This window comes from Pempheris klunzingeri, chromosome 10 (assembly GCF_042242105.1).
Source record: "Pempheris klunzingeri isolate RE-2024b chromosome 10, fPemKlu1.hap1, whole genome shotgun sequence".
Taxonomy (NCBI): domain Eukaryota; kingdom Metazoa; phylum Chordata; class Actinopteri; order Acropomatiformes; family Pempheridae; genus Pempheris; species Pempheris klunzingeri.
In genome coordinates this window covers 22,534,084-22,558,342 of record NC_092021.1, presented here as the reverse complement: position 1 = coordinate 22,558,342, position 24,259 = coordinate 22,534,084, and the positions used below count along the sequence as shown (strand labels likewise).

The window sequence follows — 24,259 nt, the reverse complement described above, 5'->3', positions numbered from 1 at the left end:
TGTGTCCGATGGGAGGTGCCTGAGCCAGCTTCCTTAAAGGAGCAGGGGGTTTTGTTTGTTTCTCCGCCGTGCCAGGAGAAGTGACAGCCATTCCGGCTCTTTCACAGAAACACATTCATCTGTGTGAGAAAGGCGGCCGCTGAACTCACATGAAAGGCCAACGGGGGCTGCGTAGCACAGGAAGGCAAGACTGTACATCGACTTCAGTACAAAACACGGCACAAGCCATGTCATAGTCAGACCGACAGACAGGCAGACAGGCAGACAGGCAGACAGACAGGCGAGAAACAGAAAGAAAGAAAGATCAGCAACTAAGTGTAATTTGTTGTTTTTCTAACAGATACACCAAAAGGCCCCTCACAAACAGCCTCCATCAAAGTATGCATGCGTAAATATGAGAAGAAACACGTGACCAAATCAAAATCCTAATTATTCTTATTCATCTATTGTTTGGTAGTTTTATGAAATATTTTCTAATATGTATCAATCAGATTAAAATAAGTGTTTAGAGGTGATTTTTTCTTTTCCCGGGAAAATCAGTCATCGCTGTGTGAGGTGGCCCATTCATTTCAATGGAGCAGTTCAAATTCAATCAGAGGATATGGCGTTTGTTTGAGAAGTTTTCTCTCAAAACATGGTTTGCCGACTAACTCTTAATAGTGTCTCTGTTGTTCCTACCGAGGAGGCCCGTCTGGGAAGTGTGACACAGAGAAACGAATTTTGTTCAAAAGATACGAATTTAAGGCGAATATTTTTATGTCTTTCTTTTTTTTTAAAGTCCATAAGACAGATTTCATAACGATGAAAGGCCTGTAAACAGCAGGTCATAGTTTATAACATGCAACAAATCTACACACATGTAATTTGATGACGTGCAGAAATAGGTGAACTATATGTGCAGAGCCTATTTTGTAATTCATTCATTATTTTTTTTTTATTTAAGAATTAAGAAATAAGAATTTATTTCACAAATGTGTTACAAACTTGTCGCTCACCTAAAGAAGGGAAGTTATTATTAGGAAGTAATTATTATAATAATAATAATAATAATAATAATAACAGTTTTGTGTTGTTGTTGTTGTGATGCATTGGGACCGTTTATTTATTTATTTATCCCTTTATTTATTTATTATCTGCATTGTGATAACCCGGACATCATGTATTCATACCTACACATCACTTCACAGCACTCTCCTCTGATTATCGAAGCGCTCTGTCATTTAAAAGCCACCTCCTTACGTGCAGCTCATCATTACGACCTTCATAACGTCTTCAAGTGGATGTGAGAGGTTCTGTCACCAGACTTCATCCAGAAATGATTAAAACAAGCAAAAATGTTTGACTTGGACGCCTTTAACAAACACATCTGGAGAAACAATTACATTCCCATCTGTGATGAATTATTAATGACTGCGAGCATTAATTGAGGTAACTTATAGCTGCTGGTGCTCTGCTTTTATTTCTATGTTTGTTTGTTTTTTCTCAACAATTTCAAATGAGAGGCAAAAAAAACGTACAATTCATTACAATAATAGATCAATTGAGTGTGATGTGTGTGTGTGTGTGTGAGAGAGAGAGAGATAATCCATCACTATGAGAGCAGCACCAAACACACACTGATCCCAGAGATTCACCTGAAATGACTGGCAGGTCTGAATCTACAAGTTCAGCCTGGGACGCGCAAACACACGCGCGCTGCTTTCGCTGCGTCCCTTAAAACGCGCTCACTTGGTTTCCTTCCCCGGAGGCCTGCAGCCACAGCCGCTCCCTGCTTCGCCATCTTGCTCAAACTTCAGCCTCACCCCAATTAACACAGAAGCGATGCGAGCCCGCGCGCGGAGAGAGCTACAACTCTGGTGAAGCTTAATTTAAACAAGGATGCCCCAAATACCCACATCCTGGCTCCTGCCAACTGCTGTTTATCAAATATGTGCTCCCAAATACGGCCTATGGACAGTCCCCGCCTCTCCCTCTCTCTCCCTCTCCCTCCTTCCCTCTCTCTCTCTCTCACTCACACACACACACACACACACACACACTCACAGAAGCGGGTGTGTGTCATCTTCACTGACATAGTAGTAAATAAAGTTACGTGCAAAAACGCGTCCAGAGGGTGATTCCATAAATAAATGTGTCATTCTCAAATAATGGCTGCGGCCCATTCAGCTTACGCAACACGATGTCTTGCTGTAATCTACATCATGAATGCGTGTAAAAACCTGCTGCTTTCTCAATCAACCTGCCACAAAGCATGTGATGTTACACCCAGAGGGACAAAACTCGGGCTGCCCAGGAGCGATTTGTGCAAAAAAAAAAAAAAAAAAAAAAGATGCCAAGCCTGTAATACTGTTTTATGTCAGTATCATTTAAACATCAGCACAAACTGGGCCTCCAATTATTTCTTCGCAGGTTTCAGGCAGGTTGTTTCTCTCTCCTTCTCCGCGCAGCAGCAGCAGCAGCAGCAGCGTCACTTTGGCCACGCTGCTGCAGAGCGCTTCAAATTGCTCAGTGAACTTATTACATGACCTCAAAGATTTCCTCCTGAACTTTGGCCACGGGCCCAAGTGTGGCCGCAGAAAAACATCACCTATAAGCTACGGGCCCCGTGAGGCAAGGCTGGGTGTGTGCTCTTATAGTATCCTTACAGTGCAGGCATGTACAAGGGGCTGTGAGAAGAAAAGAGAAGAGAGGGGAAAAAAAAAAACCCGTTTCCTTCTCCGCGGATCAATATCAGCGCAGCTGGAGCCGAACAGGAACCCCGGCATCGACGCACTGTGTGGAGCTGACCTTTTCCTCTCCACACAGGTCATACCTTCCTCCGCCGGGGAGGTCACCGGGCCAGCCACTGAAAGGGCCATTAGGGGCTGATTTGTGCTAAATAAGCTGCATATAAACCAACATCTTACTCATCAGTGTGTAAATCACTTCATACACTTTTTCCTTTTGCCAAACGAGAGTTTACCTCTTTTGGGGTAATGTAAATACGTGAGGGGAACCCAACCTGAAACTCCTAAAGGAGAGAGAAAAAAGAAAAAAAACACATCGTTTTAGTAGGTTCTAATTGATTTTAGTTGATATCATGGCCTGGTTGTAATCAGCATCGCCTCCCTGGAGATCCTACCAACCTTTTTTTTTTATTTACTACATCATTCTGTGAGCAGCTTGTATAATAGGAGACAACCGCGCCTGCAGTCTACAGACCCAGAGTGCCACTTGCTGCTACAGCGGAGAGACCAAATATCCAACATCACTAACAAGTCCCACTACGAGTTCTCCGTGTTCCTGCACAAATGTGAAGCGCAACAACAATACCAGAAAGTTATTCAGACGGAAGCATGCGCAGATGGCAGCGTGAGCGTCTCCAAAGCAGCAAACCAGCCAGCTGACGAACAAGCTTTTTCCTTTTTCTATAGCACATTTTAATTCATCCACAAGCTTAATTTATGCCCACTCGGACTGTGATATTTATTCTACAAAGAGCCTCAGATCTGTGGGAGCAGTGCGCGCTGACTGACTGACTGACGGCGGTCCACGCCATTGTCTTTAAGCACAGCACCACAAACCGTCAAATTAAAACAAACACGCCCCGAAGCGTTCCCAACACCAGCCACATTAATAAGAAAACTGCAGAGACATATGGCCATCTCTCATTACAGGTTACAAGTGGAGCACGGAGAAGCTCTGGCAGACTACAGGACTAAGCCGAGTCAAGTTCAAGTTCACCAACTCCTGTGCAGTGGAGTGTCTAGTGGGGGGGTGGGGGAGTGAGGGGGGCATTTACGGGCTGTGTTTTCAAATAAACTCAGTAACTGATCTGGGAAAATATAAAAGTGACCAGATGTGATATAAGGATGAGAAACGCTGTGCTGTTTTTTTCCCCCCTCCCCCCCAAAAAATGAAATCCCAAAGCATTGAGTGTGCTGAGTGTGCAAAAAAAAAAAAAAAAAAAGCTTAGTTCACTTCTTCATTTAAATTCAGCATTTAAAAACTCAATTAATAGAAATGATTTTAGTTAGAATTGACTCCCTTCTTAATGGCAGCCTGTAGTTTCTCTTCTGACTACAGACACACACACACACACACACACACACACACACACACACAGTTCAGTTAAATTCCCAAATCTCTTCAGCACCATAGAACAGCCACATGGTCTGAGCCCTGTGAGCCTGCTTCCAAAAGCCTGAGCTAAAAACACCACCACGCTCTTCAGGACAAGAAATGAGGGTATAAACATTTGATCAAAAAAAAAAAAAGCTGATGACTAAACTTGTAAAAGCCCGAGACTTTCCTGGGAATACCTGATTAATTCCAAACCAGACTAAACGCCTCCAAAAGCAAGAAGTAACTCACTTAACTGCACCAGCAGCCAGCAAAATAGAAAAGCATGAAAAAGCAAAGGAAATACAGTATTTAGCACTTGCAACACCTTTTATTATATTTGTATGCAGTAAAATTCTTATCACAATAAGGAAGAAAACACCTCTTAAAACTTTGAACAAAAGCACATAACGAAACAACTGCCCATGTTTAGCTCGTAATTGTACATATTTATAGTAAAGAAACATTCTTTATAAATACTGTTTCATCTGTAGCAAGTAAATACCATAATTTAATTACAAATGGATAAATATGGCAGTTGATATTTACAAAAGGAAGGGTGTAGTTACAGAAAATCGAACGGCACAACGTTTATTTTCCCCACAATCTTCCAGATAGTATTTCACAATTCAAACTTGCAAAGCACAAAACATCACAAGTTAAGCCCAGCAAACTAAAAAATATACATTCACAAGCATAATATTGTGGTCTGTTTGAGTTAAATGTTAACTTTGGCACTCTTTCCAGTTTATAGATGTTTAGTATAGTACAATCAATTTGCCTTAGGATCACAATATTCAACATTATAGTACAATTTTATCGTAATATGTGCACTAAAAGTCCAGTTAGAGAAATAGCTACCATTGAAGGAACATCTATAGTACACCAAAGACTGACAAACTATCACAACCAATGGGAAAGTGGGCTTTTAGTAATTATTTACAATATGAAATACACCTCGACTATTATACATATTTTCCTCTGTTGGTAATTGTCATCATTCCTGGTGAATCAAAAATAATAAAATAAAAAATAAACAAATGTTTGTGTGCCTCTTGTGTGCACGTGTCCCAATCTCCTGCTGGATGGTCCAGTGCTGTGAAATGAGTGTGTGTTGCTTCATTCCAGCTTAGTCCTAAACATACCATTCACTGAAATTGGAGGATAGGCCACTGTGGCTGGTGGTATTGTGCACTGCTGAGGCTGGGGACAGGGTGGTGTTGCTTTGGGTCTCGGTGGTGGGAGACACCAGGCCTGGAGGTGTGGAGGATTCATAACCAGAGCTGGCTGCTGGTGATGAGTCTGATGCTGGTGGGGAGGCTTCGTGGACCTGGAGAAATAGACAGATTCATAAGTTATTCGCAATCAAACGCTTGGTGGGAAGAAAATCACTTGAATCTTGCATCAGTGCATTTTTTTTTTAGAGGCCTGACACATACATGTGACTATTCAGCACACATATCCTGACATGGCTTATTTACCTTCATGTGTTTTCGTAGAGAGCTGGGGTGTGTGTAGGACTTGTCACACATTTTGCACAGATATGGCTTGTCCGACGTGTGAACATGCATGTGTTTCTTTCTGTCGCTGCTGTTTGCAAATCTTCTGTCGCAGCCCTCAAACTCACACTGGAACGGCTTCTCTCCTGCAGAGGGGTGGTGGGTGGTGGGGGGGAGAGAAAAAAAAGGAAAGAAGATCAGATATTTTACTGAGAAATGCCTCGGGCTGAGTGTGTAACAACTCATGTGTGCAGCTCATTGCATGCGTAAAATTCAAATGCAAAAGTTGAGTGTACAGTGCCAGAAAAACAAAAATCACAGCAGTAACAGTTTTAAAACTACCCTCCTAATTGTGAAAGTTGAAAGCTCATTTTAAAACGAGGTGGTGGTGGGAGGTGGGGGGGTTACTACGTCTTATTTAGCCTAAATAATGCGCATAGTGATTTGGAGGGGGGTAGGAGAGGGGGACAGGGCCGTCCTCAGTAGGCCTACAGAAGGCGCACCATTTGCTGGGAGACAATAAAAATCTAATTAGCACCTGAGCAATTTCATGGCACGGCACCATAACGTATTTCCCAAGAAAATAAGTCCAAACGCGAAAGGCTGGTAATGGTCCTGTCTGGCACCTTGGCTCCTATCAAAGGGGCGCGTGAGAAAACAAAAGGCATTCCTCACGCATAAACAGCACTACATGGTGCTGTCCTCGGCTAAACCCAACCCCACAACCCCTACACGAACGGGAATTCAAAATCGATTACTGCAAAATATATATATATATATTATTTCTGTCAGGCCCAAACCTGTGTCAGAAATAAACCACTGTGGGAGCGCAGCATCCAGAAGAAGCTACATTAAAACTAACTGCTGTGATTTACTACCAGGCTGCTCTGCGATGAACGCAGCGCGCTCCCACTGTCCCCTTTGACCCATTTTTTTTTTTTTTTTTTTAAAGTTTACCCCCCAAACAATAAAGCACCGCCAGCCCCCCCGGGAGAAATTATTTTCTACACATTTGGAAAGTGTTTTACTCCACTTTCAAACGGGTTCGGTGCAGCTTTACAGTGCAGAAAGGATTCCAGCCATCCTTAAGTCGTTTCCTCCCTCTCCTAGATGTGGTCCTAAATCTGCTCTGACTACGTCTGCGAATACTAACTACTTTAAGCAGCCTGGAATAGCCTCTGATAATTTAACCTTCAATTTGCTCTTGGTGAGGCTCAAATATCTACAAGAGCAGAAACAAACGCACACGTTCAAAATCACTAACAACGAGATTACTATTTGAATTAAATCATTTCTTTTTTTAAAAAAAAAAAACCCTTCAGTGTTCGGGATAATTACCTGTGTGTGTTCTCTTGTGTATCTTCAAGTTTTCCGACCGTGCGAAGACCTTTCCACAGCCGGGGAAGGGACATGGAAAAGGCTTCTCCCCGGTGTGCACCCGAATGTGGTTCACCAGTTTGTATTTCGCCTTGAACGGTTTGCTCTCCCGGGCGCAATCCTCCCAGAAACAGACGTGGTTGGTCTGCTCCGGTCCACCGACATGCTCCACCGAGACGTGCGTGACCAACTCGTGCATGGTGCTAAAAGTTTTGTTGCAACACTTCTTTGGGTTGCTGAGCTGCTCGGGGTCGATCCACTTGCAGATGAGCTCCTGCTTGATGCACTGCTGCCTCATGTAGCGGAAAAAGGCACCGGGGTGGTGGTGGGCTGCCATGTTCATCCCCATGTTCATATTCATGGAGCCGTACTGGTTGTGGAGCTGCGCGGCCGAGTACGGGTCGGTCCTCGGGCTGGAAACCTGGTGGTACTGGTCGGAGCGTCCGAAAACTTCTCCGGGTAGTCCGAGCCTCATTTGGCCGTTCAGGACATTCGGGGATCCGTGGGACCCATGTTGATCGTGGATCCCGGGGAACAGAATGTGGCCTTGAGTGTCTGTGTGGGAGTGATGGAGGGATCCCGCCGTGGGGCCAAAAATAGTATGTTGGCCGCTCGCCGGAGAGGATTCTCCGAAGCCACGACTACGAAAGAGAAAGTCCCTGGTGGAGTTGAAAGGGGAGCTTGCATACGACGTGACATGGGCGGCGTGAGCCCCCAGCGCCGCAGCGGGGTAGCCCGGCGCCTGGGTGGTGAAGGCAGAGCTCTGTCCCGGAGAGAGATCGTGGTTCAGCTTAAACGCACCCATGTGTGCGGAGTCTACAAAGCTATTTTGTGCCAAACTCAAGTCTCTCTCCTGCATCTCGCTCGCCGAGTGGTGTCTGGCAAATGACCCCACTCCCAGTCCGGGGAACTGGTGACCAGCATCCAGTAGCATGATTTCAGCGAGCAGTCTTTCTGTCGTGGTCGTTTTAGAATCAGCGCACGGTTCAGGGCTACGGCGGAGTTAAGTTAAAGAACAAAATCAAACGCTGATGCTGGCACGCAACGATTCAACTTCCAACTCGGAAACACCATATCAGGCGTGCTTCAAAACGCTGCTCCGCTCATGAGGGGAAAAAAAAAAAAACAATCAGCTCGGCTTATCGAACACTGAATATACTTCTAGTTAACTTGCGCCTCAGAAAAAAAATCCAAATGTAACGAAGTGAAGAGTTTCCCTGTGTCCTCTTCTCTTGACTGCGACAGTTAAAATGTACTCGAGGAATTAAATAATTATCTTACTAGGTGTCCTCTGCGTACACAGAGCGAGAGTAGTTGGAGCATCCCAGAAATCGCTGTTCCGATTGGGCATGTATTAATTTCTCTGGCTCGCCTGTGTGTTTATCGCGGAGGGTCCCTGTTTCTCCGTGGACTGGCTCTACCTCTTCTTCCGCCCCCTTTAACTGGAGCCCGTTCATTCGTTCCTCGCAGTCTCATTGGCCACTGCGCCTCATCAATCCCAGGTGCCCCTCCAATAGCAGGTAGCGCTCTGGCGACTTAATAGTGCAACGCCATTTTCCACTAATAATTACCGCCTCCTTTTAGGAGAAGATTTTTGGGGGGTATACAAGACGAGAGGATCACGACGAGAGAGAGAAGAGAACATGGTTTTGTTGTTTATATTCCGCGGGTGCCAAGTTACAGTGTGCGTAAAAGACAAATATGTGACATTTGGTTGGAAATAATGAGACTGGAGTTAGATCTGAATATTTAGATCCAGGGAGGGAAAAGTTCCCCAGAGCGGAGGGTTAGGAAAGTGATTATTGGTTATTACCTTTAATCCAAATATGAAACAACATTTTTTTGTGTATTTCACATTTGGAAAGTAAAACGGGAGCACGCTCCACCATCAGCCTCCACGCAGCCATGCTGTTGAACACAAGGCTTTGAAAACACCACGATATCTTAAAAAAAAAATACTAATACTAAACACTCCACACTATACTAACAGTGGGGAATGTGCAGTACGCATGCTGCAGAAGGGGAAAGAGTTTTAAATTACATCCCATCCAGGAATCTTTCATTCTAGAAAGCACCGCTTCATTGCATGAATATCCAAATATTTTATTGATTTCCAAAGTCTGCTAAAATACTGAGGGCGCGTCAAGTCTATTTGGCAAATGCTAAACAGACACCCTATTGATGTACTAATGCAAAAATTATTTTTAATGGACTCACTGCTGCTGTACCACCTCTCCTGTTTTTTTTAAGAGAGAAAAAAGCATCAGACCAAATTGTAACAAATCGTCCTATTTCGACATATAACATACACATTTTAGATGCTGATCTGTGGTATTATTCCCTTATTAAGTTAAGATAAAGTTTATTGAATAATTCAGCTCTGAGGAGACCCTCGCCTCTTAATTCTTCACAGCTGAAAAAGCATGTGTGGCTCCATATGGAGTCCAGTGGTTTTTCACTGGCTGTAGAACCACAACTGGGCTTTTAGTGGTGCTCCAGTGCTCACACTGGCAACCGCCAGTGGTTGTTGCTGGTTCTTTTAATGGTTCCATATGTTGGTTCTGTTTCCTCGGTGGTTCTCACATTCACCACAGCAATTAAGTGACATGTTATGGTGGTGAGCTGCGCTTAGATCCAAGTTAACCATTAGTGACCTGTAAGGTCGAGCCTTTCCTGAACTCACAGTAATAACGATTGTGCGGGGAAAAAGTCGGATGTTTGTCAGCTGATATTGAAGCTGAGACCTTCTGGTGTTATTGTGATTCCGTCTGTGAGCGTGTTTGAGCTCCAGAAACGATGCCGGCAAGGAAACATCAGGCTACAGCCACAGAGACAGAGTGTGTGTGTGTGTGTGTGTGTGTTTTTTTTTTTTTTTACTCTGTTAACCTGAAGGTTTTCTTCGTGGGATTTCCTTTCTGGATCCCACACAAGCACAAACACACCTAACTTACAGGAGGAAGTCTTTTTTTTTTTTTTTTAAATCAAGGATTTGCTTCATTTACTGGCAACTTTCCATCACAAGCATGCATCTGCGTCCAAACGGGGGTATACAGGCCATGCGCCGCAGCTGCTCATTCAGTCAAGTCAAAAGGAAGTTTACTTACATTTTGCACCAAATCAAAATCTCACAAGTACTCCAGTTCCACTTCACAACTCCTCTCCCCCATGCCTCAGCGCTCCGGTGCTCTCTCGGCGACGAGAAAAAAGCGGTGAAGGCGAGGGAAACGTTTAAAAACTTTTTGAAATTGTGGTGTCTCTTAGCTCAGAGTGGGACAGGCTGAGCGTTGTGTGCCATTCTTCCAAGTCTATTTCAACCCGCACCACAGGAAACGCAGGAGCTGATCCAAGTTCAAAGTCACGTCTGCCGACCCTTATAAGAAGTTCTTTATTTCTGTGGAAAACCACAAAACCTTCCCCAGATAGGGGAAAAAAGGGAAAGAAAATTAAAAAAAAGGGGGAAAAATCTATCGGGTAGAAGCACATGGCTGCGGGGTCTGCTTGGAGAAGAAAGGGGGTCCCAGCCTTTGAAAACACCCCCAAAGAGCTGCGTTTCAACAGGTTTTAGGAGCAGCAGCACTGGGAAATGGCCCCGCAGACCTAAAATATGAATCTAATGAAATGCTATGATCTGAAGTGAGAAAAAAAGTACCTGCTTTTACATTGTGAGTGTGATGTGAGGCTCATCAATAAAGTCAGCAGCCCTGGTCACTTTAGGACGCTGTGCCTGTGCGTTATAGTGTGGGGGCCAAAGGCTCATTTCTCCTCTCTGTTATCTGACAATATCAATATGTTGACACACTGGAAGGTTACTTATGTGGCTTCCGTGACCTTGTGTTTCATGGATGTTTGACCTCTGACCCCTTAAGACCACATATGTTGCCCTCTTGACTCCTTTTGGTAAAATAACCCTGTTTATGACAAAGCGTCTTTGTTTTAAAGAGAGTGAGAGAGTGTGTGTGTGTGTGTGTGTGTGTGGGAGGGAGGGAGAGCGAGAGAGAGAGAGACACAGAGAGAGAGAGAGAGAGAGAGAGAGAGAGAGAGAGAGGTTTAAGATGTCCCCTTTCCGTCTGAGGCATCGACAGCTTTGGGTGATTTTGAAGCTGTGAGTCAATAAAATGAACTCCATTCCTCCAAGCCCCAGTTTCCCCTCCTTAAATTTAGATAATTAAAAATATGCGTAAAATAAAGCAATTTGCACCCATTTGACATGTCAAAATATGACAAATGTGGAAAAACTCGGCAGCAACGTGCGACTTTGTCACCAAGAAGTGTTGAGAGTGATGCCAAAATTGCACTTGCAGGATATTCCCAAATTGCCACAGTTCACAGAGTAACCTTTGTTATTCTGGTCCCAGTAAAATAATTATTCTCGCTGCTGACTTTGTGGGTTCAGGTCCTATTTAACGTGCTGTTCAATTTGTCTGAAGCAGGGGCCCTCAAACAAATCATCATTTTATGGGGTTTTCCAGAAGCTCTGCTCATATTTTAATTATTTAACTAAATCCCCGAGACAGCAGAACACACGTGCTCATGGATATTTATATTTTCTTTCTTTTCTTTTTCTTTTTTTGTAACTTTTAAATTCTGACTAAAATACAAATCCGAGTCATTGTGCAATTTTAAAAAAAAGAAAAAGTAGCAGCTGTTAATAAACAACATAGCTGGTTTATGAACTCTACCACACCAACATGAAGTCTAACTGTGAGCTGGTATTTATGTTCTTATTTATTTCTACATTTTGTCAGACAGCAACATGCTGATTTTTATTTATTTAATTTTTTTTACAAGTTTTCACATTCTCCATCTATTCAAAGCTTTTCTGTCATTTGCTGATGATCAAGTTCATAAATCAGTTTCAGCAGAGCAGCACGTGCAACAGGCCCATAACATGCAAACCCTTCCCACTCTGCCACGGTGGAAATCAATTAGAAAACATGCCCACGACTGGAGAAAGGTGCTGCTGATCGATATATATTTGAAGTTTTTACATTTCTAAGGGCAGCTCCCGTTCAGGTTACAGCCGCTCTCGTGGAGCCAGGTGACGGGGTGGTTTTGTAGTGTGAGGCCAGCCCTCACAAATCGATTGGAAAGGTGTTTGGATGAAGACATGTCAATGACAGACGCGTCCTGCTGTCACCAGGGACTATTCAAATGGTCACAGGCAACTTAAACACAGCTTAGCAAGTGTCTGCCAACTTCAATTACAGCCAGAATTCCAAAAAGGCGATGCAAACAGTGACACCTTTCACAGGTCCTGCCATGACTGCTTCTTACGCTGTAATACTCTCAGTCCTCCTCTCCTGCTGGAGATCTCAGTCTGACTTGGGTTTTTATATATTTAAGCCAAGACTAATTATTTTAACTGGATATTTTTTATTGGTGCTATGAAAAATGTCTGATCAAATGAGACAGTTTTATTGGTTTTCCTCTTTTCAGCATTGCAGTATTTATGGGATGCCAGCCCACACTATCCAAAACTCACATTAAAGCTTCTTTAAATTTAAGCGCGGTGGTCTAGTTATTTCCATCAACATGCATAGAAAATAAATCAGATTCATGTAACAGTGGGTGATGGCTGCGACAGGGAGAACAGGGTTAAAAGAACAACAGCTAAAAAAAAAAACCAAAAAAAAAAAAAACACAGCATCCTATTTTTCTGATTTTATTTTATTTTATTTAGTTGATTTTCACTGAATTTTAATTTTTCAGTGAGACAGTTGGTATAGTTTTTGCTGTGCAGTGCCTTTCCACAGGTGCGCTCTTTTCATTTTATATTCTCCTGTCATGTCATGTCATGTCTCAGGAGCTGCGTGTTTTTAGAAAATGCTTTTTGGCACCTTAAAAAAAAAAATAATAATAAAAAAAATGCTGAATACCAAATACACTTTGCGCAATCGCCGCTGTCTTCTTTTACACATCTTTCCACTGGCCACATCTCTTACACCCAGTCACACACACCCAACCCAATCCAGCAGCGGGCTTTTTTTTCCTCTCTTTTCTTCCTTTTCAGCCACGACATCAAATCAATACCAAAGCACTTGACAAGCCGCAGATAAACTGGGGCTTTATTCGTCACATAAACTGACATTTCGGTCATCCACATGCGCCAGCGCCAGTAAACAGAGAGCCGCACAAACAGATCTGCTGGTAACTTTGTGAGTACAACTTTTTGGAGTCAACAGCGATAAAGAGAGTGAGGGGGCGGAACCCTGCTGAGCCCCTGCGCTGAACGACAGCCAATCGCTTCGTTCTTCTAACTGCCAGTCACCAAAATCCGTCCAATACCCGCAGTGCCATTTCTAAACTGTATTCCCCACTGTGTCCTCCAACTGTTGTATGTTCTGCCAATCGCTTGAGGACAGAGTGGGAAAAGGAGCAAGCAGAGTTAGAAGCCGGACAATAGAACTTATAGACCCCTTATATACACATTTTCCTAATGTTTTAGAGGGCGTTGTGTGGTGAAAAACAATTGCGGTGAGTGCGGATGGACTTGTCAGTGTAGTTATGGAACCCCCTTTAAGCAAGAGGAATCCGGCGATAAGATTAGCGGATTTGGCAGCGACTCAACCCCTTCCTCATCAGAATATGACAGGCTTCCCGGGGCTAGGGGGGCATCACCCTCTCTCCCACCATGCCCACCTCCACCCTGGGGAGCTGGGCAACGACCCCGGAGTGGCACTCACTCCATTTGGACCAGAGCACATGGCACAGACAAATGCTCTCAAACTTAGCCCATCTCAGCACATTCAGAGCCATCCCGAAGCCCAGACCGCGGCATCTTTCACTTCTGCTCAGACCACAGTTGGTTTCCCCGTGGCTCACCCCCACTCAGGCTACTCAAGCAGCAGGGACTTCATCCTCAGGAGAGAACTCTCAGCCTCTGCTATGCATGCACTTGGCGACCAGCATAGTTCCGCCTCCTCCCCTCATCACCATGGCATGTTCATCTCCCCAACAGGTGCTTATGGGCACTCGGAAAGTGGGGCCCATTCACTTTTCACTGGACTTCACGACCAAGCGTCCCCAGGTGCCCACCACCATGCCCTCAATGGGCAGATGCGCCTGGGTATACCGGGGGACATCTACGGCAGGCCAGAGCACTTCGGGCACAGGCCAGAGCACTATGGACCCTCTTCTCTCCACAGCTACAACTCCATGAACCTCAATGTGAACATCGCTTCTGCTCCTCACGGAGCGGCGGGGGCGTTTTTAAGGTACATGCGGCAGCCCATAAAGCAAGAGCTAATCTGCAAATGGATTGACCAGGAGCAAAGTCAGAAGAAGCCCTGCTCTAAAACTTACAGCACCATGCACGAGCTGGTCAACCACGTCACCGTGGAGCATGTCGGGGGACCGGAGCAGAGCAGCCACGTCTGTTTTTGGGAGGAATGTCCACGGGAAGGGAAGGCTTTCAAAGCGAAGTACAAACTGATCAATCACATCCGAGTTCACACGGGAGAAAAGCCCTTCCCGTGTCCTTTCCCGGGTTGTGGAAAAGTGTTCGCTCGATCGGAGAATTTAAAGATTCACAAGAGGACTCACACAGGTCAGTACTTCTCATTGTGTAAAACGTGCAATCTGAAAAATATCACGAGCTCTGCGAGCATTCTAATCTACCCGAGAGGACCTTGTGTTGTGTTGTGTTGCTGCTCACGTCCTAAACGGCTGGACCGTGCGTAATTGCGCACACAGCGAGCAAAAAGTTGTATTGAATGACGCACTCGCACAGTGAGTAAACGTGTTTCATTTCCTTTCTTAAATATAAACTTTTTTTTTTTTTTACTCGCCTAGACGCCTGCCGTTGGCGTGAGAGGATTAGGGCATACGATTTGTAAAACGTGCTTACGTACATGCAGGACAGCGCTCGAACACGCGTAAATGTAATTATCCCCAGGCGTGGGACGTTTACGCAAAAGCTCGGTTTATATATCGACGAGTGTGCGCACACGGTGCACAGACATGTAATATATGATAACACATGCCACATCTATTAGCTCTGAGCACTGGCGTAGCGTTAAGCAGCAGGAGTGGAGTGGGAGCTGTGGGCTGTAACACTGAATGTGGGGAAAGAAAAAACTATCCGGATATTCTGTTCAACCAAAAACAACTGAGTCCGGATAAAATGCTGGTCAGAGCTGCGTTGACGTTTAACTCAGCGAGTTCTGGACTTGCTTTCCACCACCATCAGATCTCACTAGTGATCTTTATTGTGTTGTTTGAGAGAGAGAGAGAGAGAGAGAGAGAGAGCTGAATCGCTGGTGCTGTGCCACCAGCACCGACAGGCCTCGACACACAACTAACTGATGTGAAATCCTCAAGTTAATAACTGAAAAATCTGCCAAAATAGAAGTCACCAGAAAATCAAAGTTACATCTTGTTATTGCTCCTCATTTTGAAAACTGCACTGCAGTCATCAGTTTGACACGTGTGCACAGTGCAGACTATGATTTAAACAATGCATGTGTTCCATTTAAGTGTGTGTGAGTGTGTGTGTGATGAGTTATAACCAGAGTCTACCACGGTAAATAAACGGCCCCTGGTGGTCTCTTGAGCCCCCCCACCCCCTCAACCCCCTCCTCCTCCTCCCAACATACACACATACATGTAACCCAGAGGGCCTAAAGGCATGTTACACGTGTTCACACAGGAAAATGCTTTGGACAAGTGGGTGTGGAGAAGTGGCTCTGGTAGATGTTAAGTGAATAAGCTCTGGTGAGGAGGAAGCCCCAGTGGAGAGGCACAGGCTGCTGCACACAGCAACTAATGACAAATAGCCCTCACTTAGTATTTATTTAAAGTGGTGTCCCGAGAATCAGGGGGGTTACAGGAGACGTGGACACGTCATTTTCACCTCTTATCTCGTGGTTTGTGCGGAGACGCTTCCACGTCAGTTTTAAAGGCTGTGACATTATTGCACGTGACACTGACTGCATCTGTTTCCCGTTTTTATCCAAGGAGAGAAACCTTTCAAGTGCGAGTTTGACGGCTGTGACAGAAAATTCGCCAACAGCAGCGACCGGAAGAAGCACTCCCACGTCCACACCAGTGACAAGCCTTACTACTGCAAGGTCCGCGGCTGTGACAAATCCTACACGCACCCGAGCTCTCTGCGGAAGCACATGAAGGTGCACTGCAAGTCCCCGCCGCCCCCCTCCACCAACGTCAACTACATCTCCTCCACGAACCCCCTCGGAGACCCTCTCTCGCCCGGCTCCGAGGTGCACAGGAACCGCTCTGCGAACCTCTCCCCTCAGGTCACCAACCTCAACGAATGGTATGTGTGCCAAGGGAGCGCGGGGCCCAACCACCTCCACACCCCCTCCAGCGACGTGCCAACGTCAGACACAGACGACGAGGACTCTTTCAGAAACTCAGACCCGAGGACAATGCTCTGATGGCCCGTTTACAACCACGTGACTGTCAACCCCGTCACCCAGTTGACCCGTTAAGGTGTGTGTACATACCCGTGCTGCCCCCCCCCCCACCCCACGCGCCTGGGATATTGATCAGTTGTTTTCACTGTAGTATTATCAAACGACTGTGCTCAACGCAGATGGTTCACTGTTGTCGTGGATGCAAAGCAGGCCCAGTAACACATGGAGGGATTTCTCTGAGGGTGACCCCTGACCTTTCCCCCCTCCCCCCCCCTCCCCCCCAAAACGTAGACCCAAGACTGTCAAAATAAAACATTAAAGCTGAGAAAGAAGCTTAAAATGTATTTGCTTATTTGAAAGGACCAGACTTTTAAAGTGAGCCAAGACCTTTTCAGAACTATTTTTTTTTTTTTTTTTTTTTTTACAAGAGCAATATTCAGGGTTTAATTAACTGCATGACTTAGGACTCAACTGGTGTGCTGAAATCTTTCACGTGACCTCCCATCATCCCCTTTGCAGTTTAATAACTTGCCTGCCCATCAATCACTGTCATATTGCAGACATTTAAGGAAAACAAATGGTACAGCTTGTGACCCCCCACGAGTGGCAACAAATGTGAATGGACAGAATCTAGAAGACGAGTTGGGTTTTTTTTTGTTTTGGATTTTCTTTTTTTCTTTTTTTATTTCATGTGATTTCTGCAAGATGTGGTACAAACTTTGATAAATCAATAAGGAGGGAAAAAAAACATCCGAGTGTCTTAAGGGTTCTCATTTAACTTTTCAGATTTATACAACACGTGTTTGGATGGAATTTTGTAATATTTAAGAACTATTTAAGACTATATTTTATGCAAAATACACAAGTGTTATGCTCGTTAAAGAGTACGAGTAAGTCCCTTGAGACCCTAAATGTCTACACTGACAGGCTTTGACCCTGTAGGATTTGTATATATGTAACTGTACTGATGCTTGTGAATGTTGTGTAGTTTTAATTACAAAAAAATGTTGTTTTGTACATTGTAATTTATTTGCTGGTATCAGTGTTGTACTGGAATTACAGGAACACCAAAGAATAATAATATCAGTTTTGGTGATACATAGGACCCTGCTGATGTTTTTTATTTTACCCCTCCAACTTTATGTTGTTTTTTTTTTTTGTTTGTTCACGTTTTTACTTTTAATTGTGGTCTGTAACAGAAGAAAACATTTACTTGAATAGGCTGTGTAATGTGAAACGTCCCTTTTCTCGCATGCCTTTTGTAGTGATCTGTCTTTCTCTTTGAGGTGCATGGTGCAGTTGGACATGATGGATAAAAAAAAAGAAAAAAAGAAAAAAGAGATGAATCAGCTATGATTGTGCAGACCCTTGATGTTCAAAATTAAATTTACAATATAAAATTCATTCTAAAAAATTAATAAAAAAAAAAAACAGGATATATACAGTAACTAATTAACAAGTGTCAAATTATTATGATTTATGAATGTAGTGAATTAAAGTTCTGGACATTTGAGATTCACAGGATAGAAATGGACTGGTGACACAAACATTTGTGCTTCATAATGTAGCCTGCTGAAGGAAACTGTGCACGAAAGGTAAAAGAATCACCTTTATCACGTGAAATCCAACCAAACATTAATGTCATTCTCTCCTCAGACAGAACAGGCAGAAGTAGATCTGTTCATCCTGACATTTCTATCCGCTGCTAGCTCAGAAATAGGCCTGACGGGCCAAGGAGGCTGCTAGAAACTAATCACTGAGCTAATGGGAAAACTTATAGCCCCCTGATGGCGCTACCTCTGAAAGGCGCGAGAGCACAAAGCAGCCGAGGCATGAATCATTCATGGGAAAAATAAAAGATAAAAGATATCTGACAATAAGCAAAGCCTTGTATAGAGTGTATAAAACAAGTTCCCCTTCTTATTTCCTCCATTAAAACGCACAATCTCACTTTCAAAGACTTCCCTGTCCAGTCTATAGAATTAAAATTGACCAACGCGAGTCCTGCACCACTTCAAAGGCCGCAGCTTGTGAGAGGAAGGACCGGGCCGCTTTTGACGCTCTTCATGGTGCGTTAGGATTTCTATGGCAATCGGGTGGCTGAGACGCTCGCATCTGAATATGTCTGCTTGGAAAAACACTAACTGCCACAAAATGAACCACAATCAGAGCCCAGGACGCACCGTGGGCAGGTAGGGGACCCACGCAGCTGCGCGCACCCTGCTCCCATTTATGGTGAGAAGTGGACACAGTGGAAAAAAAGAGGGGGGGGAAAAAGAGTACAAATTGAAAACTTGTCAACACACACACACACACACCTACACCTATAAAATTATTCTGAGCTTCCACGCTGCATCAATTAAGACACTTGACTCGGGTCAGCCTGCAGGATGCTGGGGCAGGGGCTCACTTCATCAGCACCGCAGAGCAAACAGTCCCTAACAGTCACCAATTTTTTTTTTTTTTTTTTTTACAGCTTTGAGCAAAGATCCACTTCAGGAGGCGTTTAGAAAAGGCAACAACTGCAGGTTTGTTGGCTGCACTTTAGAAACTTTCTCCATTTTACAGCTGTCCTCCAGCAGAAGAAAAAAACACACACACACACACACACACACACACACACAACCACTATCTGCTGCTTCATTCAAACTACACGCACTTGTGGGCCTCCTCTCGTTTTGTGCGTGGACTTTTATGGGGACAAGGGCCTGAAGAGTGGGCTGCTCTTGTAGGTCCTGTTTGGAAACAAGGGCTCAATGAGTGTTGCAAAATAAACACGATGAAAAATAACCAGAGACAGTTCCTTCGGCATTAAAAAGGAGGGAGACTTAATAAAAGGAGTGAAGCAGTCACCCTTCAGTGAGAAACGCTTTGAAGTAGAACTTATTATCTGAGAAATACTTTTTGGTTGTCCTAACGACGCTGCTGAATGGGAAAGGCACTCCTTTGTCAGCGATTTGTTCTCCTTTAGTGGGATGCCCGTGGAAATCACTTACATGGGCCACCTTAACATACTGCCTGCAAATCAGTAACTGGCAGAGTCAGACATGCAGACGCCACTTTGGAGAGGACAAAGCAGAAAGTCGCAGTGAAAACGCCGCTGCTTCTCAATTGCGCCCTTTAAAGGGGTTGAATGATAATTTCTCAGACGAGCGTAGAAGCAAAACAAATGCCGTCTTGTCAGACTTTACAAGCATTATCCATCTCTGCTGAATGCTGCTGGCACAATGCGCACGAAAGCGGCTTGTGAAGTGATCATTTTGGCCACAAAAGTTAAAGAGGCTCTGTGAAAGACGCAGGTCATTTGATCCGAGCACCTGCGCCTGAGACGGCGGTGCGCTTGGCTCACCTTGACGGCAAAGCGTTCAGCTTTTCTGGGGTGGGAGAGAGGAGAGGAGAGGGGGGGAGGAAGGAGAGAGAAAGAAAGAAAGAGGATTTTTTTTTTTTAAATGTAACTCTGGTTTTTATGTTTTTTCTTTTTGTGAACAAGCAAGCAGGTGTGGAGAGGCACCTAGAGCCCCCTTCCTCTTCCTCCCCCCTCCTCTTCCTCTCCACTGAAATCAAATATAACAGAAGAGCAGCACCGTGTGACAGCTCAGGGCCAGAGTCACAACATTAAATCACACTTCTGTGGCTCCTAAAAATGACAAGTGGGTAAGAAGAATTGGAGTGACAAACGGAAGTAAAGACCCCGGGAGTGAGGAAGAGGGCCAGGGTGGGCGAACAGAGTCCAGTAGGGTGTATTTGGAACATTTTAGCAGCTTGGTTAAAGTTAGAGCACCAACATGAGGAGCGCTGCACTCAGACACAGGCCCAGATCTCAGAGGGCAGGACGGAACCTGATGTGGCTGATTAAGAAATTCCGGTCAGATTATTATTATTATTTTTTTTTTTTTATTATTGCCGCTCTTCACCTGAGCCTCTGCTCGCACCGTAGAACCCCGAGGAAGGACTCACTTTCATTTAGTGCACCGTCAAACTTTGCTGTGAAGCAGAGCGGACAGTTTCACACGTTTACTGCAAAACTACAAACGCGTTTAACGTCCAGTCGTTTACACCGAAGCGCGCGCGTCCTCGCCACACACACACACACACACACACGCGCACACACACACACACACACACACACCTGTTTGTCTGCTCCAGGTCTAAACTTTGCCTCAGCGTGGAGCCTCCGCTGCTCACATTCTCCTTTCCCCCCCTCACAAACACACATGTTTAACGGCCACATGTTTAACCATCCAGGCACTTTGCCAGCTGTTTCCATACCTGCCTACTGTCTACACTTTCATGATCAAGTCAGGAAACAACGCAGTCCGGTGGCTGCTGCTGCTGCACGTCTCCCGGATAACTGGAGACTTTCAGCTCCAACAAGACTGCCCTCGGTGCTGATTTCTGTTTTTTTTTTTTCTTTCCTTCCTTCCAATAGAGGCAAGCGCACAGACTCAGCTTTTATTCTGCTCTGCACAGGTTTTTACAGTACGTGCGCTCCAGCTCGGCGGCAAGTTAACGGAGCGACTCCAAACTTCAGTGCTTTTTGAGGACGGAGTCTTTTCCCCCCTTGGTTCGTGGATGGTGGAAGCCGAGGAGGGGGGATTCTTTGTCCGGTTTTGCACTCGGACTGTCGGACGTCTGCAGGGGGAACCTCGCCTCTCTGCAGCCCAACTTCAGCAGCTGTGGTTTCACCTATTAGCCCCGATGTCTTTCCCAAAGGAGTGCGAGAGTTAAACATCTGACAATGGGCGCGCCGGGGGGTTACTCAACTGACCTGTACTTGGTTTTTAGTTTCATAGGAACTTCATTAAATCAATTACCCAGTGAGCACATCATGATTTTTCTATTTCTCATGACAAAACTACAAAACTATGGTTGTTTCCTCCATAGTTTGAGCCCATTCTATACAGCAATCTAAAGGCACGTTGGTGTCTTAGGGGGTTAATCGCTTCCACAATTAAATATAATCATAACCTGCATAGTGCGTTGTGGAAGAAATGGGTTTATTCTTGCTCTGACATTTAAAGTGTTGTTTCTCACCTCCCATCTCAGACAGAATGTCAGCAGCTAGAACAGCTTATCACTGTTCTTCTGTTTCAGAGATGCAATTTCAAGGAGTTTTTTTTTTTTTTCCCCCCTTTATAAAGTTTCATAATGAACGCACTAGAATATCAAAGCATAACTAAAATATGTTCTTTTCCAAAGTATCCTCAAAAGCCTGTGCACTCATTAAGCATCCTGGAATTAATCTGAGGGTTCAGTGTTTAAAAATAGCCACAAAAAAAAAAAAAAAAACCAGAGAGGAGCAATAAATAAAAAATAAAAGAAGAGAAAATATATTATTCAGAGAGAAATTTGGGAAACTGCACTGACAAGTGCCATCAGGCTGATTAGAGAGACTCTGTCTTAAAAAGTGGTGGGATTTTTTTTTTTTAAATTACAAAATTTCATCTACCAGCTTGAATTATATGAAGCACATGTCTGACAGTCAAATCATGATTTAGTTCTTGTTAGTATTTTAAAGGACAAATACAAGAAAACGTCCAGATGAGACGACAATCTCAGACTTGAGGGATCAGTGCAGCACCACTGAGCCACAATTCTAAACATTTTCATTCAATCTTATAGGAATCAGGTTGCTGAGCTGATTTCCTATCTTGTCACGTTTATCACAGCTATTCAGAGGAGCATGATGCATCACTCAGAAACTGACATAATATCTGGTGGCTTGGTAACATCTGTGGGGGTAGAGACTTGGTGCCGGTCCAAAGCCCCATCCCAGGACTGGGAGCCACTCCAAGGCAGTAGGTGAGAAGAGCAAGGTCGTCCACGGACAACCGCATGAGCCAGGCCCCGCTACCTGGCCCTTATAGAGCCCATCGGCCAGAAAGTAGAAACTAAAGTGCAGATAAGCGTGAGCATGCTGCCCCAGTAGTCTCTTACTGAATGACAGGGCTTTCCTAAAAGCCTCTAAATGCAGGATGTAGGCTTCAGCGTACTTGGAAACTAGGGCTGTCAGGGTGGAGGGAAACGCTGAACTCTATCTGAAAGAACCAGATGGACTTTTCAGTGTAGGTTATTTTGATTTGTGCCAAGGGATGATACTGTTTACAAGGTATTTTAGAGCGAACTGAAAGAAACCACTTCATCTCTGGCACGTGAAGAACATCCTGTGTGACTCTAAATCAGCTTCAGCTCATTTCAAACGAGCATGCTGTGATTCTCTTTTACTTTATGAGCCCCCAAAAAACACTTGCTTGCGCTTGTGTCAAAATAAGTACCATAATCTACGTTTCACATGTTTTTATTGAAGACATGTTGAGACATACTTGAGGCCTCTGGTGCTTTTTTTTTTTTTTTTTTTTTTTTATATATACAAGAGATTATATTCACCACCACGACCCCCACTAATCAAATTCAAATCCACGTATCTGCCTTCCTTTTCAACTTAGCATATCTTAAAAACCTATCTATGATTGATCAAAATGATTTCAAAAGCATAGTGCCAGTCCACCATTTTAATCCACCCCCACTTCCTTTGCCTCCTCTTTCTTACCATCCCTCTCTCCATTGTGGGCAAAGATTGGTATCAGCGCCAGATTTGTGCAGAACTATCACGCCTGCAACATCAGAGGGCTGGCCCTGAATGCATCTGGTTTTATTGCTGAAAAGGTCAGCATTTAGAGGGGAGGGGGGATCATTCTATCGCAGCTGGGGTGAGGGGAGTGGGGGCATCCTTGGAGAAGAGAGAGGAGAATATGGGAAGAGGGCTCTGTCCAGGTGAGGAGAGAGGGAACACGAGCAGACTGGACTCAAGAATCAGTCTTGGTTATACAAAGACGGGCTGTAATCTGTGCCAGCAGCAGATAAGAGTCTGACTGCTGCTCTGCCCACAGACGTCTCCCTGTCTTCACGTAGCTGAGCCACGACAGGTTCGTCGTTGGCAAACTGGTGAAGTTGGTTCCCAATCATCCTCAGCTTCCAGTCTCACGGCAGGAGCTCTAATCCAGTGTGATAAGCCAGCGCACCAGCAGTAAAGTATCCAGTGTGGAGGCACCACAGCCTCCTCAACCACGCAGAGCCGAGACCTCCCTCTGACTTCATGGAGGTGTCCGCGTGGATCCCAAACATCACAAGCCCCACACCCATTCCCCTTAACAGACCTGGGTTTGGCAATGACTGATAGGGGTCTGGACGGGCAGAAGAAAATGTGCCGTCTTGATGTTTCCAACTGACCAGGGATAAGCCAGAGCGGATATATGGCTGGATAGGCAATGAGATTGAGATATGGGGTCTCCATCTGAAAGGTGGCTTCAAAGAGATGTGGTGTTGGTCTGCCAAGGCCGGAGATGAGGCTTAAGACATATATGATTGAATACCGAGATGACCTATGGTATTAATGGTGTCCAGGAAACATCTCTCCATCCACTTTCCCCACTCGGCAGAAAAGCTGGAATTCTGTTTAACAAACAGAGACGTGTTGAATCAAAGAGCGGCCCTCCACCTCATCTAAGGACACGAGCGGCACACAGTTATCAGGCCGAGCTCTTTTACTTGCTGCGAAGATACTGATGACAGCCATAATGTGTCTGGTTGTCCCACAGGACACTTAGCTCTGGACTGTCCCAATCACAAGACTAATTGTATAATTAGGCCAGCTCCGTTGGGGATGGGCACCTTTTGGCCCTTCGCAGACACTTGCCATGGTAAATGACAGTGTATCTCACAAACTATCAAAGCTTATCCATCTTAGTGACACTAAACCTTGAGAGATGATGATATTTTATTAACATGACTGATAGTTCAGCAAAAAACTAGGAACATGAGATGTAACTCTCAGGAGGGCTGTATTTATCACATGAGGTGTGGTAATTATAAATGTCAGCTGTTTACATAAGCTAATGTGCTTAATCC

General features: G+C 44.6%; 2 protein-coding genes across 2 annotated transcripts; one reads left to right on the top strand and one right to left on the bottom strand.

The window, feature by feature from the left end:
* Nucleotides 1-5,236: 5,236 nt before the first annotated feature.
* zic2a (zic family member 2 (odd-paired homolog, Drosophila), a) lies at nt 5,237-7,911 on the bottom strand. Its single transcript, XM_070838207.1, has 3 exons — nt 6,939-7,911; nt 5,583-5,746; nt 5,237-5,431 (listed from the first exon to the last, which is right to left on the bottom strand). Exons 1-3 carry the CDS (start codon nt 7,909-7,911, stop codon nt 5,237-5,239), a joined length of 1,332 nt encoding a protein of 443 aa, XP_070694308.1.
* A 5,546-nt stretch (nt 7,912-13,457) lies between these two features.
* On the top strand, nt 13,458-16,372 carry zic5 (zic family member 5 (odd-paired homolog, Drosophila)). The gene is made up of 2 exons (XM_070838188.1): nt 13,458-14,523; nt 15,933-16,372. The coding sequence occupies exons 1-2, from the start codon at nt 13,482-13,484 to the stop codon at nt 16,370-16,372; spliced, it is 1,482 nt and encodes a 493-aa protein (XP_070694289.1). The 5' UTR covers nt 13,458-13,481.
* The last annotated feature ends 7,887 nt before the right edge of the window (nt 16,373-24,259 follow it).

What these genes read in the sequence shown, in the direction of transcription:
- zic2a (XM_070838207.1), bottom strand. Translation starts at nt 7,911, where the DNA reads ATGCTACTGGATGCTGGTCACCAGTTCCCCGGACTGGGAGTGGGGTCA. An exon ending in ACACAAGAGAACACACACAG is followed by an intron (nt 5,747 to 6,938) that starts GTAATTATCCCG and finishes ACCCCTCTGCAG; the next exon opens with GAGAGAAGCCGTTCCAGTGT. An exon ending in CTCTACGAAAACACATGAAG is followed by an intron (nt 5,432 to 5,582) that starts GTAAATAAGCCA and finishes CTATTTCTCCAG; the next exon opens with GTCCACGAAGCCTCCCCACC.
- zic5 (XM_070838188.1), top strand. Translation starts at nt 13,482, where the DNA reads ATGGAACCCCCTTTAAGCAAGAGGAATCCGGCGATAAGATTAGCGGAT. An exon ending in TCACAAGAGGACTCACACAG is followed by an intron (nt 14,524 to 15,932) that starts GTCAGTACTTCT and finishes TTTTTATCCAAG; the next exon opens with GAGAGAAACCTTTCAAGTGC.